At 38.5% G+C, this 14,991-nt stretch overlaps 2 protein-coding genes across 2 annotated transcripts in view; one reads left to right on the top strand and one right to left on the bottom strand.

The window, feature by feature from the left end:
- The window catches only part of sdccag8 (SHH signaling and ciliogenesis regulator sdccag8), a 74,059-nt gene extending 72,990 nt beyond the window's left edge, over nucleotides 1-1,069 (bottom strand). Inside the window, exons 1-3 of the mRNA XM_036573843.1 lie at nucleotides 1,021-1,069; nucleotides 849-918; nucleotides 110-247 (exon numbers count right to left, since the gene is read on the bottom strand). Of these exons, the coding sequence (XP_036429736.1) occupies nucleotides 110-247; nucleotides 849-912 (202 nt within the window). The 5' untranslated portion in view covers nucleotides 913-918; nucleotides 1,021-1,069. The remainder of the gene's footprint in view (nucleotides 1-109; nucleotides 248-848; nucleotides 919-1,020) is intronic.
- Nucleotides 1,070-1,375: 306 nt separating this feature from the next.
- Nucleotides 1,376-14,991, top strand: part of cep170aa (centrosomal protein 170Aa) — a 74,285-nt gene continuing 60,669 nt past the window's right edge. Inside the window, exon 1 of the mRNA XM_036573842.1 lies at nucleotides 1,376-1,573. The gene's annotated coding sequence lies outside the window, so the exon portion shown is untranslated. The remainder of the gene's footprint in view (nucleotides 1,574-14,991) is intronic.

The raw sequence follows: 14,991 nt of genomic DNA, 5'->3' as shown, positions 1-14,991 counted from the left end.
TGGCTTGTTGTCATGTACACATCATTTGGGTGTTCATGTGGTTATAAACACAATTCATCTTTCAGCCCTAAGAAACAACAGTGTGACTTGTATACATGTAGAGCTGTACCTGCTTCACTCTGCTGTACGTTCTGCCATGAGCTTTCCGGCAGGCTGTTCTGACTGCTCCCCTGTTCCAAGGCTTCAGCGTCAGAGCTCTGGTTTGCTAACATGCTGCTCAGCTGCTGAATACTTCGGTTTGCTCTCTCTGGGGGTAATCAAGTGGAAAATACATTTTAAACCGCTGCAGGTGAGTGTAACCTTTATAAAAGAACGGAACCACACTCAATACTGCAAGTAACAACACAATATGAAGAGCGTTGAACTGAGTAAGAACACTTCAGATCTCATTCATCTCTTTTTTTTTAATATCTGGCTCTTTATAAAACTGCAAAATATATCAGCTCCTCTTTCTATACAGATATCACGAGAAGGCTCATAACTGTAAGTGGTTTTAATTACTGTAATGTTTCAATAAATAAATAGGTTTGTACCACCAGTAACAGAATGTTAACTGCCTAACTGACACGTTCTAAAGAACAATAGCTAGCTATACAACATTTCAAGGGCATGTACAGTTTGCACAACAAACGCCCAACTGATAACTAATGTGGTTCTCCTTTAGTCCTTAATTGAATTAGCTATGCAGCGTGTTATGAAGCTAGTTAACCACTGAAAAGTATAGTGCAGCGCTAGCAGTTTAACCTATATGCGAAGAAAAAGCAAACAACTAATAGCAAAACAACAACAACAAAAAACAATAATACGGATTTAAAGGGACATGTTGCCTAGCTAACTAACGGCATCACCTCTCAGTTTCTTTTGATAAGCTCCTAATTCTTCCTCCTCGTCCGAGTCCAGTGATGGCTTCATTTTTGTCTAAGTAAAGAGAAGCACAGCAGACTTTCGTTAGGCGCTTTAATTTAATCTACAAATCAACATTTTTAAACAAAATGAATAAAAGCGACACTGAACTACAACCTGTGACAGAACCTAACCGTCAACAGTTGAATCTAAGGTCATACTTCCGTAAACGCCGCAAAGGTTACCGGGAACTGTAGTCTTATTGTAGACCGCTTCCCATAGACTCTTAAAGGGCGCGGACAGATTAAAAACTACAGATCGCAGGGTATTTGTAATTCACTGAGAGGGCGGGGCAAACGATAACATGTATAAAACAATTATATTTTCACTGTATTATTATCGTAAGTGTTGTGGTTATCATAAGTGCTAACTTATGCTAGCTTTCTGTCGCACAACAATATTATGTTGTGTCTAGTTAAAACACATTTTTTGAGACGCAACCCCGGTAAAAGACACGCCCACCGGACTGTGCTGGAACTGCAGACGCTGGCGCTGCTGTAAATGTCCTACTTGCCCGATTCCTGCCTGCCGTAGGTCGCCGCTATTTGTTAGGAATAACGTTATTGCTGAGCAACTGAGACGTAGCAGCGCACACTGGGCAGGGCTCTGAAAACCGTTTATCTGCTGCATTGGATCACTGCAAAAATTGCCTGTGGAGAACAGAAAAGGGGTAAGTCGCGACTATTATGATCAGGATATCTATTTTTAGGAATGATGTTCGATGATGCATTGATAGCGGTAAGGCATTTGCAGAAGCCGAGGCTAGCTTATTGTTGGTATCAAAAATGCTATTATGGCTATTTCTAACCTTACTGACCTGAGGCCATTACTGGATCTTCTTCACATAGCGGTCTGGTTATTAAGCTGGGCTGGAAGTCGGTTTCTTGATAGAAGAAAAACACGTTTCGGCCGGCGTAACTTCAAGTAGCATCACAACGTGTCCACTCAGCTAGCCAGATATTTTTTTTCTCTCGATGACTGTATCAATAGCTGTCCCAGCATCGTGAATCTTGCCTTGACTTTGCCTGTTTGTGATTGAGAAATGTCTACGACCCGCCGCTGGCAACTTTAAAAACGAAGATGAAGTCAGCTTTATATTCGCCAGCTTTTTATTCGAATTTTCCCGTTCCGCCTTAAATGGTGCAGCAGTTACAGGCGCCAGAATGTTACTGCTGCACTATTTAAGGTGGAACGGGAAAATTCGAGCGAGACGCTGGAGAATAGGTAGCCAACTTCAGCCTCGCGCTTAAAAAACGTGTTTAATATTTCTTTCAATATTGTAGGCCTAACAAATGCATAATAGGTTTAGTGAATTTAAGTTATTTCTTCTGAAAGGGACGTAAATTACGAGCTTGGTCTGTCAGTGTCACTCAGGCATCCATCCGATAGACTATCTTATGTTATAAACGTGAATTCTCTCCGGATGCCAGTAAGGCGACTATTAAAAAATAGTCATTTTCTGTCAACCACATGCCAATTATGATCAGTTTGATATTAGATATGTATTAGATATCTACAGAGATGTCCGAACACCAATGCTGGAGGACAGTAACTAAGCTTAAGCAGTGGCCGAGATCCCTTTGTGTTTTTCCTCTCCTGCATCTGGCCTGCACATTTCCATTCAGCCTTAGTGAAGCCCTAAGCACTGTTTATAATGCATAATGAGCTACATTAGCATGTTACTAAACGGTAACTACGTTCATGTGTGAGAGAAAAAGCCCTACATGCGATGACAGTGTAACAAAGCGGACACCCGGCTCGGCTACGATACAGTGAATTCTTTCTCTTCACTATTGATTCATTTCCAACAAGGCGAGCTATCGGGGAATCCCAGTGAGGCTCGTGCTGTATGTAATATTTTTCTCAGTTCCTTTCTTGGTTGTTCCTCTTCATAGTTTAGATAGGCTGAAACCTATTTGTGCATGAAAAACGTAGACATGCGCCTGAACTGCCGTTTCATGAAGCAGACGTGGTCTGAGCAAGACGACAAGCAAGAGGAAACAGGGCCACATAAATCAGTTAAAGGGGAATTCCACCAAATTTTCAAAATTTCAGAAAATTCAGTCCTTGAGATGTAAACATAGTCATTTAGATTTGTTGGATGTGAAGTGGTTTATTGTAGAGAAACTTTCAGACACTAATTTCATTACAGTGGTGGTGATAGGAACCGGGGGTCACAATGGCTACAGCACAAATATAGCCATTTTATTTACTATCCATTTTATTTACTATCCAGTGAACCTACACTGTCTTCACATGTTTTATATGCAGTAGTTTTAATGGTAAAATTTTGTCTTACAATGCCTTGCATGCACCCCTATGTCATGAATGGATTACAATAAACTGATTAAAATACAAAGTGTTATTACAGAACTATAATAGAACAATGTGTCAGACATCAGGCAGCATATATCTAATCACTTCTTGTAATAACTTTCTATGAGGGAGCTTTCAGAGGCATTCAGCTCTTCAGATGTCTGGTTCCTATCACCACCACTGACTCAGCAAGTTTCACTAGAACAGAGCATTTTACATCAAACCACTCTGAATGACTTTGTTTACGTCTCAGCTATTTAATTATGTAGAGTTTATGAAAAATAGATGGAGTTCCCCTTTAACAATTTTAGTATGTCAACCGTTTTGAGTCAGACAAAGCAGTTGAATAGAAGGCCTTCTCTTTTTTCCCTCCTCCTGTTCAAACTGGAGTTTTGGACGTGAGCCATGCTCTCTCATGGCCAGATGCTCTTGTCTCCTAAACCGAAAGTGTCATTAACTGGGCCACAACTTGAGCTGTTGGGATAAACCAATGAGAGTAATTTGTTGTAGCCAAAATGTCTCTTTATAATTGGAAAGAAAATTTGTGATCTCTTGTACTAGGATCATTTGGCCTGTTTCGGAAAGCTGTTTTTGCTTAAGCTCTGACTGCTAATGTTCTACTGTTACCCCACACAGTTGGTCCCGTGTGACAAAGCCAAAGCAAAGGTACATAGCATTTAGTAAACTCAGTTCATCTAACAGCATCACCTCCCCTGTGTTTGTGAAAATTGTATATTAAGTTTTCTCAACTATTTAGGTAGCGTCTGGTGGACTGTGCATGTAGACCATTATAGCACAAGGCTTGTATGCATTTTTAAATGAAACAAGAGGGTGTTGTAAACTCAGTGCTCCAGGGTTTCATAGTCTACAGCTGAACCAGTTTTTTAAATCACGTCTTTATTTCAACTTAGGGCTAAAAACTGAGGGGTGGTGATTGAAGATGAACTGAAATGGGACTTCTAGGACAATGATGCTACTGTTTTTGTCATTAACCTGTCTATCAATCATGATGATGATGAAGATACACACATTTGCAAAACAGAGTAATGATCAGGACTAAATCCACTGGAATTACCATTGGAGAGAAGTGTAACATTTGTAAATTTGTTGAGAAGAGCTCTACCTCTGCTCTTGTCACAAAGAACAGCACAGGTACAATGCTTCTCAACCAGTTTTTCACAATAACTCTTATTCTGCTGAACACCGGTTATAACTCACTGTACGCTGCAGCGTTTTAGCACATATAAAACAGAAAGAGTTACAGGGGTGAGCAAGATGGTGATGTTTTATCATTATCATGATACATTATGACAGAATATGGTTTTCCGAGCCCATCATGGATATCGTCAGTACTTAAAGAACACTGACCGACTGCATGTTTCATCAGAAGAAGAGCCTAATTCATCCTGTTTAATTGTGTTTAGTGCAACAGAGTATGTGAAACATTGAACAAAAATCTCTATGGTCATAGTTTTTATAGTATTTTTAAATGTGGCACTACTAGTTTTGCTTTTTTCTGTTCCAACTTATCAAATAAAAAAATGAAATATTGTGATATATTTTCGGTATTGTGAAAATGCCTTCAGGTATTGTAATGTTACATTTGTACCATATCACCTACCTCTAGTTACGTTAGATAAAATCTGTAAAATAATATCTGACCTGTTTGGTCAGATTCTGAGGAAGAGTGACAGCAGGCCGACATCAAATTCCAAACCTCTCCCTCTAAGCAAGCTGTGAAATGCTTCACAGACTGATTTGAGCAAAATGGCATTCAGGTTGATCTGGCAAGTATTTAAAAATCTGAACCTGACTGTGAAGGTACAAATTCTTTGGCTGAAATAATTTCTAATATTGTGTTTGGAACTTCTTTGCATTACTTTTGTCTTGATTTTTCTGAACTGTTGTATAAATGCAAGAACACTCAAGGTTGTGTGATGATACTACAGTACTCGCCTTCTGCTCATGCCTGCCACCAAATAACAGCCGTGATGTTGTTCATGATAACACTTGCTCTCACATGTTCTACCGCGTAAACATATATTGCAAAATGCAGTATCTCAATTCTTAGTATGTCACAAAGCTTTTAATATCACAATGTAATTGTATCATAGCTCAAGTTTTGTGATTATAGTGTAGGACTTATTGGGGCCTGTAGCAATTCCCACCCCTGTTCTCCAGGAGAAGGCCTATTGTTAGATTCCTATTCAGGATGCAGACCTCACGGATGCATTAATAACTGTGCTACCACCACATTGAATGTCTCAGATAAAATGTACTGCAGAAGTATGATGTTAACAATGTCTGAGGAATGCCTAAACAGCGTTAATGCAGGTAGTAGAGTGTTGCTGAACAGCTTGATGGGAATCATAGGGGTATGGGAGTCCTGAGAAGAGCTTTGGGTAACTTGGCCTGCTGTATTGCCCCTCAGCTAAGGACTACAGACCATTCTTGAGCAAGTTCACTAAGGCTTGGAAAATGGATTATGATTTGAAAAGCATGCACACTCTGCTCAATCCATTTCTCCAAAGGACTATTGTACATTAGGCATTTCAAAACACCCTTGTCATCTATTAATGTGGAACAGTGTCACACATTTTCTGGCGTCTCAGCTCTAGTCTGAGACCAAATAAAAGATTCATGTAAGAATGAATACACAGCAGTATAAGCATGGTTTTACTTAATTGGCAAGGACTGAGATTCAAATCGGACATACTCACGCTAACTTAAGAAGGCTACCAGATTGACTGTTGGTCCAATGATGTAATACGAACATGTGGGTGAGATATAAAACTCTGAATCCAGGTCCAGTTCAAAATTAAGGCCTACAGACAACAAATAAATTAGCCGTCAAATGGAATAACAGTTAAGACATGAAGTTAAGTCATTAAAACAGATGATATCACTAGGAATGCTCTGTTGTTGATTACCTTATGTTTTAGGCGGCATCCACTTAGCACATTAGCATGGATTCCTCTGATTCATCTGAAATTGGGCCGGCCAGCTGCACCAGGAAAAAGCTCATCACCATAATTTATATACAATAACTATCTGATGTTACTATCAGGCATCATGTGAAAAAAAGTGCTTGCTAACAATGACCACTGCATTTGCTGCACCGAGGTCAGGATAAAATCAAATCAAGTATATCAAATGAATTTTTATGGTTATCAAATAAGCATAAATAAGATATTTTGTTGCTTTAACCTTCTGGTGTAGTTCCAACTGTGGAGCCGCTGTCAGACAGTCACACAGACTGAATAATATAAAAATAATTGCCCATGGGTGCGTCCATTCGTTCCCTCACATCTGGTCTGGGTGTTGCTGCTATTAGCTAAGATGTTTCCTCTGGTTTGTTTTGATTGTACTGATCTTTTTTCCTTCTGCTATTTTACAGACGAGGCTATGAAAACAGAGCTTTTATTTATAGGATGCAGATCCTAGTTTTATCTGCAGTGGACCTCTTTATCAAGTGTTGTCCACCTTTTTACATTCATATTTGTATGTCTGGCATTTGACAGATGATCTTATCTAGGACAACTTACAGTTTAATCATGTTACAGGGGTAGGCAAATGTTGTAGCGTTAGGAGTCTTGCCCAGGGTGCTTGTCCTGTCAAGGAAATCAAACCCCAGTCTGCTGCATGGAGGGCAACAGTATTACCCACTATACAGCACAGACAGCACATGTCCTCTCAGGCTTCTGAGTCAGTGTGATTTGTTATTTATGAAGCAGAGTAACTTCCTGTGGGGGAGTCCTGTGCTGTGCCTTAATCCAAACATTTTTTGTTGTCAGAGGGCTTTCAAATGAAAAGGAACATAACTGTAAGAATACACAAAGAATGAGACTTACTCTAGAACTGAACAAAGATAATATATTTATGTAATAGCATATAGTATACATATGTATGTATGTGTTGTCTGAACACAAAATGGTAATTTTATAGGAGAAAGAAAAAACATATTTTACTTTTATTGTAAGTCAAGGGAACCAGACTTGGTCCATTTATCACGAAATTTACTCAAAGTGTAAAGCGCAACAGGCATTTTCAGACACTTTAGTGTCAGAAACTGAAAAACAAAAATGAAGATACAAGATTTCGTTCCAATATTATTACATATCATCACTGTCCAAAACAAAACATGTATCTGCATTTTGTAGATTTTTATTTTTACATCTTCTGAACATGGCAGCTGTTTACATCATGTGAAAATTTCATGACGAATGAACCAATAGAAATGCTCCAAAATCACTTGGAATGAAACCCCTTAACATTAATTGACATCAAAAGTTAGCTAAGAATGTTTTGCCTTCTTCTCTAAAGTTACTATTTTGACAGTGCATGTTTTTCTTTGGACATCAACGATATATAATTATATAGTATATACATGGGCAAAAATACATATCACAGTGTAATTAAAATTACAGTTTAGTCAGTTTACATATTCATTTGGATGTCAACAATTTGGATGCTTAAGTAAACTTAAGATTAACAATGCTGTATTATTCTGGATGTCCCTTCACTTTTAATAAGAACCATATTTAACAACTAAAGTAAGTCTAAAATGTTTTCATTAGGCGAAATAGTAAAAACAGACATTAACAACATATAGTCAGACGTCCATATTGCTTTCTTACCCTGATGAGGTAAAGGTGAGTGTGTGTCAAGCCCACAGCGGTTTCTCTGAGGCTGGCAAAAATGGTGCTGAATGCTGTTTTATATGCGAGAGTCATTTGTCTCATATGTGTGTGTCTTACACTTAAGCTTTAATCTACGACCGTCAGACGCTGCTGAAATTTAGTAAACATTACAAGAAATTCACACTATCAGGTTTAGCTGAGAAGCTGTGGAGCCTCTTGGCTTGTAGGCCTGAAGCGGCAGGGCTGAGTGAGGAGTGCCATAGGCAGTGCACACAGAAAGCTGTCTCCATGCAAGGCTAATGGCTAACAGCTCACCCCAAGAGACTGTCCTTTCCCGCCACTCTCTTTTCCCCTCTTAACTCATTAACTCATTACAATCTGATGTTTACTCCTTTGACAGTAAAGCTGCAGCTCTCTTCAGGAGAGGTGAGGTAAACAGTGTGTTTTACACTGTTTGTATGTCAAGTTATCTGCATGTATTTACATGCCAGTGTAACCGTAATGATAAAAGTAAAATCTTAAAAAGAATCTCAGTAGGTGTACCAGATGAACCAGTATATCGCCCACTACTTCGTAAGTCCAGGCTAAGCTACATTATCTTTATGACTCTATAGTGAATGTGACAGAAAAGTATTAAAGCAGTTATGTATGTTGTCATAGAGTACTTTCAGTCCAGACGCTACACTCCCAATCAATCCACATGTCTACCTCGTTTGGCCAGCCTATTGGGTCTCTTTTAGGTCAGTCTGGTTTGCCTTTGCCCACAGGCTGGTTTCAGTCCACTTAAGTGCTGGTGGTCCATTAATAGTGTCTGATGTTCATTTTGCTGATCATTTAGAGCCGCAGGGTACTTCTGTAGAGCTCAGTATCAGATAGTATTGGACAGACGTCCCTTTTGTCATTTCTGCTCTTTCAAGAGGGAAAGCTCTCAGGCCTCAAGGGTGCCAAACAGGACAGCCAGTAATGAACACATATCTATTGTAAAGAAGGAAACCGCTGATATGAGAATTCAGGGCCGATACCGATATTTTTCATGTACATAATGTAGACGTTTGAACTACACTTATCTGGATTAGCACTGCAGAGAAATGTTACTTTTATTTATAGAGGGTTTCAGTAAAATTAATAAAACAGAAATATTAACACAGTCGTCCACGTCACGTAAACATTCTGACGCATAAGTCATCGAATATCGGTTTAAAATATTAGTCAAATCTAAACAGCTTTCCAATGCCGTTTTTTTAAAGCAATTATCTGCTGATACCTAAATGGCTCTGATATCATTGTGTATCTCATCTTCTTCTAAAGTCTTTAAATAGAGAGCAGTACTAATCCTTTAGAGTGTAACAGTACCTGGCAGATGCAACTGACAAAGGCAGCACTTGCCTCTCCATTCACAGTCCTCTGACTGTAGACACATACCGAGTCTTCATTTCCATATGTGGGTCTTTAGGTCAGTCAGGACGTCACGTGTGTTCAGTATTGTCCTCGCGACAGTGACACTCTGAGCAGTAAGATGTGGTCTGTTTGGATTAATGATGATGTAAATGTGCTGTGCTGTTCTCACAGCCATATGGTAGTTTTGCATCAGCTCCAAATTTGCCTTCTCAGCTTGTTTTGCTGGGCTGGTACCATCTTGATTTAATCGTTTCTGAGACAAAAATATGGCTTTTGTTTCATAACATGCTACAGGAAACATTGTTTGCTGAGAGATGTATTTTAGTTTACAGCTTAAAAATTCTATAATGAGTCAGTTTTGATGTGTTGCAGGTGAATGTCATTGGTTAAAACAGAGGGGAAAATGTTTACATACATAGTGTAAATGTAAATTTAATATGTGTTGAATAGTCGAATACAGCTGTGGGCAAAAGTTTGGACACCCCTGATTGAATTACAAATTATGTGTTGTTGATTTTTAAAGAGAAAATAAGTCTACAGAGAAAGCACTTCTGCACATTTTAATATACAATTTCTGTGTGTTTTCCGAATTTAACATATAGGAAAAAAATGAAATATAAGATGTGGCCTGTGCAAAAATTCTGTGTTAAACTCAACAAAAAAATTAAATTGTGCACAGAAATTTGCCGAAAAAAATGCCATATTTAAGTGTGTTCTCTGTAGAGGATGTGTTAACTTATTTTCACTTAGAAAATAAAACAAAAACATGTTATTTGACTCGGGGTGTTCAGACTTTTGCATAACGATTGTATATCATTTCTCACATAACAACTAATTCATCATGTAATTGTATAATTATGTTTGAAAAGTATAATAAACTGACAATAACCCAACTTCTAAGGTTAATATTACGTTGAATATTCTTGAATTTATTTCCGACAGCAGGTTTGAAGATGATCATTTTGAAGATGATCATTTGACCTCATTCTGTATCCCAAAAATCTGCCATTCTCTTTGTCTAAATGATGCCACATATAGGGCAGATATAACTGGATTTTTGTGTTTTGTGTTTATTGATAATGTATAAAGCAAGTCTGGGGAGGATTCTGCAAACCAGAGCCCTGTTTGGTTTTTAAAAGCAGTCATCCAGGCCTCTCACTGTGCACAGCTGTACTGTAGACCAACAAAAGAAAGAAATCCTTGAACGGGTCAGCCATTGTTCTCTACTGCCACCCAGTTTCCCCAACAGGCCACGAGAATGAAAATAGGCATGAAAATAAAAAATAATGCCATTGCTCTTTTTTAAAACTGTAATGCTTTTTGTGCACTTACATTGCAGTGCAATTTGAGACAGATACAGTTTTAAGGGGCTAAAACATTTTGAAAAAAATTCAATTTCTTCTCTTAATCCTTTTTTTTAATTTTCTTTAAAGGGGAATCCCACAGTTGTTTCAAAATCTCTGCATTATTCAGTTTTTACTTGGATTTCTTTACAGTGGTGTTAACAGTAAACAGGGGTTGTAATGTCTAAAATGCAAATATAGCCTTTTTATTTACTATCCAGAATGACCAGTGAACTGGCTGAGTCTTCTCAGTTTTATATGTGGTGTTGGTAATGACAAAATAATAGTAAATCTGAATGTATAAGTTTCCTGATAACACCTTGCAGAAGTTTCATAAATCAATATATTCATAACCATTTTCTGTAAGGGATCTTTTAGAGGTATTAAACTCTTCAGATGTCTAGTTTTTATCCCCACACTGTGAACAATTTTGACTCTGTAGGTTTTACTAGAATTAATTTCACATCAAACCACTCTGAATTACTTCATTTATTCAAACCAATACTGATTAATCCACGAGTCATCGCTATTGGCCGATATTATCAGCCAACTGATATATCAGTCAAGATCTAATTTAGAGTAATTAAATTATGTAACAATAGTAACTGAATGTCTAAACTAATTATTAGGTTGGAGTGTCCAATTAGTTGCATGTTTGAAAATAGCGTCTTCATTCATGGGAGCTGAGTCGTGTAGGCACTGTGCATGAAGTGAAGTGAGTGACACATCACTGTATTTTTCATACACTGCCTCCCGGAATCTAGGCCATACTAGTGTATGTGTCAGTTTGAATCGTCTGTGTGCACCGGCTAAAAGCAGGAGTCGAGTTAAGCTCCTGTTCTTTTATCCAGCTCGCAGCCCTTTAGTTAGGCCTCTACTTATCGATTGAATCGACCTCTCCTCCAGCATTAGGATATAAAGATGCATCTAAAATAGAATAATGATCGTGTGGTGACGGGCCAGACGGTAATCATATTCAGGGCTGAGCAGTACTGCTGGAAGCCAAGGCACCCTGAGGCCTCTTTTCTTTAAGCTTGTTTCTGGAAGAGCATAAAAGGTGCATGGAGCCTCACATCGCCAAAACATAGACATCTGGTAATAACTAACTGCTCTGTCTGTCCAAAACTGTGCAATTTGGGTGGCATTACTGTTAAATAGTGTCACACGTTAGATGAAGCAACAAACCCAAAAAACAGTTATTTAGCATTTTGTGAAGCCTCTGAGATTTGCACTCTTGCCAGACTGTAAGTGGTACTGACGGAAGAACTGAAGATAGCTGACTTTTTTCTTGCCTTTGTTACAATGATGCAGAAAAAGTACCATGTGGTCTTGCTTTGCATTGAGCTGATTGCCAAATTGGAGCTGTCGTTCAGGAGAGTAATGCGAGGACAGGATGTGTCATATTGTTTTATTTGTTTGTTTGCTTTCCTTTGTGAGAAAGACACAACAAAGATAAGGAGCACGTGTTTCGCCTGTTATCGTCTGTATAAAGTGTAATCATGCAATTTCACTTAACCCTTAGAACCCGAGGGAGTTATAATTACAATTACAATTATAAAGTAATTACATGTGACAGTCACACATGCCATGTTTTTTTTATTTTTAGGAGACCCTGGGCTACTCAGATATGCCATTATTTGACATGTAAATTCTAACAGATTTTTTATATCTTTATGAATTTGGCTAATTTTTGATCAAGAATCTATTTAAAATTTTTGCTTATAGAGATCTAAAAAATAGGTGCCACCTTAGATACCTTTTCAGATATTGTTAGTCTGGAGTGTCTCTGAGCTGAAAGGGCAAAAATTTTGATGGTGATTCATTTTAGTGGTCATTACTGAGTAAAAATAAATAATTAACATTTAGAATTTTGATTGATTTTTCGTCCTCCTGGATTCATACTGAGTGCTAAAACTGTGATACTCAGCAAGACAGGCTTTATTTTTAATTATAATTTGAGTTCCATATTTAAGGAGTGTTTCCGCTTTTGAAAAGATTGCACACTGAATGACTGGTTTCGACTGGAAGAGAAGAATGTTTTTTTCTATTTATTTTAAAAATACAGTGAATATATCCGGGATTATCAAATAGCTGCCTGCGGGCCAAATCCAGCCTGTGAGCAAGTTTTCTCTGGCACCAGCCATCTGTCCAAAACAGTTCAGTTGTAATAAAATTAGACAGTGTGCTAAAGCTTTGTACAGCCTTCAAGCATCAGCTAGGAATGCGCATTCTGACTAATTTTGAATTTTGAGTATTAAGCTAACTGTACAAAGCTGATGACGTTGCTGATGAGGACTTGTCTTCTACATTTTTTCCTCAGCAGATGATGTGCCAACATATTAGTTTGTCAGACAAATATTTCCAGTGTTTCTAAACCAACTCTCTCTGCCTTGTCTTGTCCTTAACAATGTGTCCTTGGTATTGTGCTCATGTTCAGGCACTTATGTTTTGTTGCAGCAAAGTGTAGCTTACGTATCTCTGAAATATCAGCAAAACTAATCTAAAAACAAATCTTTTAATCCTGTTAAACAGATGAAATCGCTGTTTAACTGTTGGCCAGTATGTTTTCTGTGTTCCTGTAATAAAATGTAATGAATACCTGAGTAGTGATTTCAGTATTTGAACACTGACACCTCGAACAGTTACCCAAGCATTAGAGTGCCTGTGTACATCCCGAGCATCAACACCTACTCAGCTGTTCAAAACTTATATAGGGGATTGTCTAACATCTAACATAGAAAATAGAAAATGCCTTAAAGAGGGTCAACTACATCATGACTGCCAACCAGCGCCAGTCACTCCTGGAGGTTTCAGTTTCATCTTTGCCAGCGTCTCAGGAGCGACCATGAAGCTTCATTGACTGACAGCTGGGCTCATCGCCCAGAATGTGTTTGAGCTCGCCGTAAAAAGGGCATAGTCACTTCTTTGGTTGATGTCCTTGGATTTAAAAATTTAAAACTTTGCTTTCAGACTTTTCTTTGACGCTGCAGCCTCGTTCTCTTACGGCCGCACGCAGCCATTTAATTCAAAATCTCTTTGAACACGGGGTTAGGGTTATAAATGTCTTCTACTTTTCTTTGTACAGAAACATCAGACTAAAAGTTTACGAGGTCTCAGCAGCGTATAGTTGTGACAAATGTGGAGTTGGATTGACGTAAAAGTCGCAGGAATTCCAATCCGGCTGTTCAGACTGAGTCACATTGCCACAGATTGGATATGTATCGGATTTCAGTACCTCATATGAAAGCATCTCAGATCGGAATTGAAAAGATTTAATGTGTTTTTTGCTCTTCACACAGCCACACAGATGACACATCTGCGTCACATATGAAGAAAAAGATCCGATTTGGGCCACTTTTACCTGCTGTGTGAACAAAGCCTGTTTGTCCATTGAGGAACTGTGAACGTATTGCCGAATCCCAAATGGCTGTTCATTAGACATAAAGCACTGTTTTGGTGCAGGAGCCAGTATTTTAATTTCTGTGTAGTGCAATATGTAAAGAGCAGGGAGCCATTTGAGATTCAGCCAGTGGCTTTGCTCAGTACTCAGGCAGGCAGCATGCTGTTTTGAATGAAATCACTTTGCGATTTGTCCATAGACATAGGGCTGCTTTTCATGTGCAGTGAGAGCACCCGTATCGCTTTTTGTTAATCTGACAAGGTGTTTTCATACAGTGTGAGCATATAAATCACAGGCTTTATTCATACATGATGGGTGACTCAAACGTACAGTGTGTGCATTGCGAATCGCTCAGTGTGTGCCTGCTTTAGTCGGGCGACAGTAACGACAAAGACCAAAAAACATTCTCAGCAGTAGTTTCAGTATTTTCTAGTGAGCTGCATGTAACTGAGGAACTGTAACTTGCTGAACTTCCCTCCATGGTCTGACCTGTTGAGGCAGTACTGTTTGCTGATACTCTAGCACTTGGGAACTTAGCTAGATCTGGGTGCAGCTGGCCTGCAGTGATAGGCCAGGCAAGCACCGGCGAGGCATGATGTGAGGTCATGGGGCTGAGGAGTGGACACTTACAGCTGTTGCATCATCTGGCAACAGTTCTCTGAAGAGGAGTGAACGGAAATTCTGTTGAGTAAACTTTCAGTAGATACTACATTTGTGTTCATAAGTAGAAGGGGACGTGTTTCTTTATGATTTGACGTGTCATGTTAAAAGTCTCTTTTTACTGAAAGAACCATCCTTTCCATTTTTGCCACAAGTTTGTCGTTTCTTGATATAAAAAAAAAACCTCAGTGCAGTGTAGATTGCTGATACAGAATGTATATAGAAGGTAAATGTAATTTATTATGTTGCTATGCAATCAATTAATGTGTAATTGTAATTACATAGTATAATTAAATAGTATAGCAAATTCAATAAGTTTAGTTTGTTTTAG

Source organism: Colossoma macropomum, unplaced genomic scaffold (assembly GCF_904425465.1).
Source record: "Colossoma macropomum unplaced genomic scaffold, Colossoma_macropomum, whole genome shotgun sequence".
NCBI lineage: Eukaryota > Metazoa > Chordata > Actinopteri > Characiformes > Serrasalmidae > Colossoma > Colossoma macropomum.
The sequence above is the reverse complement of the archived record's forward strand: the minus strand, read 5'-3'. Positions and strand labels throughout refer to the sequence as shown.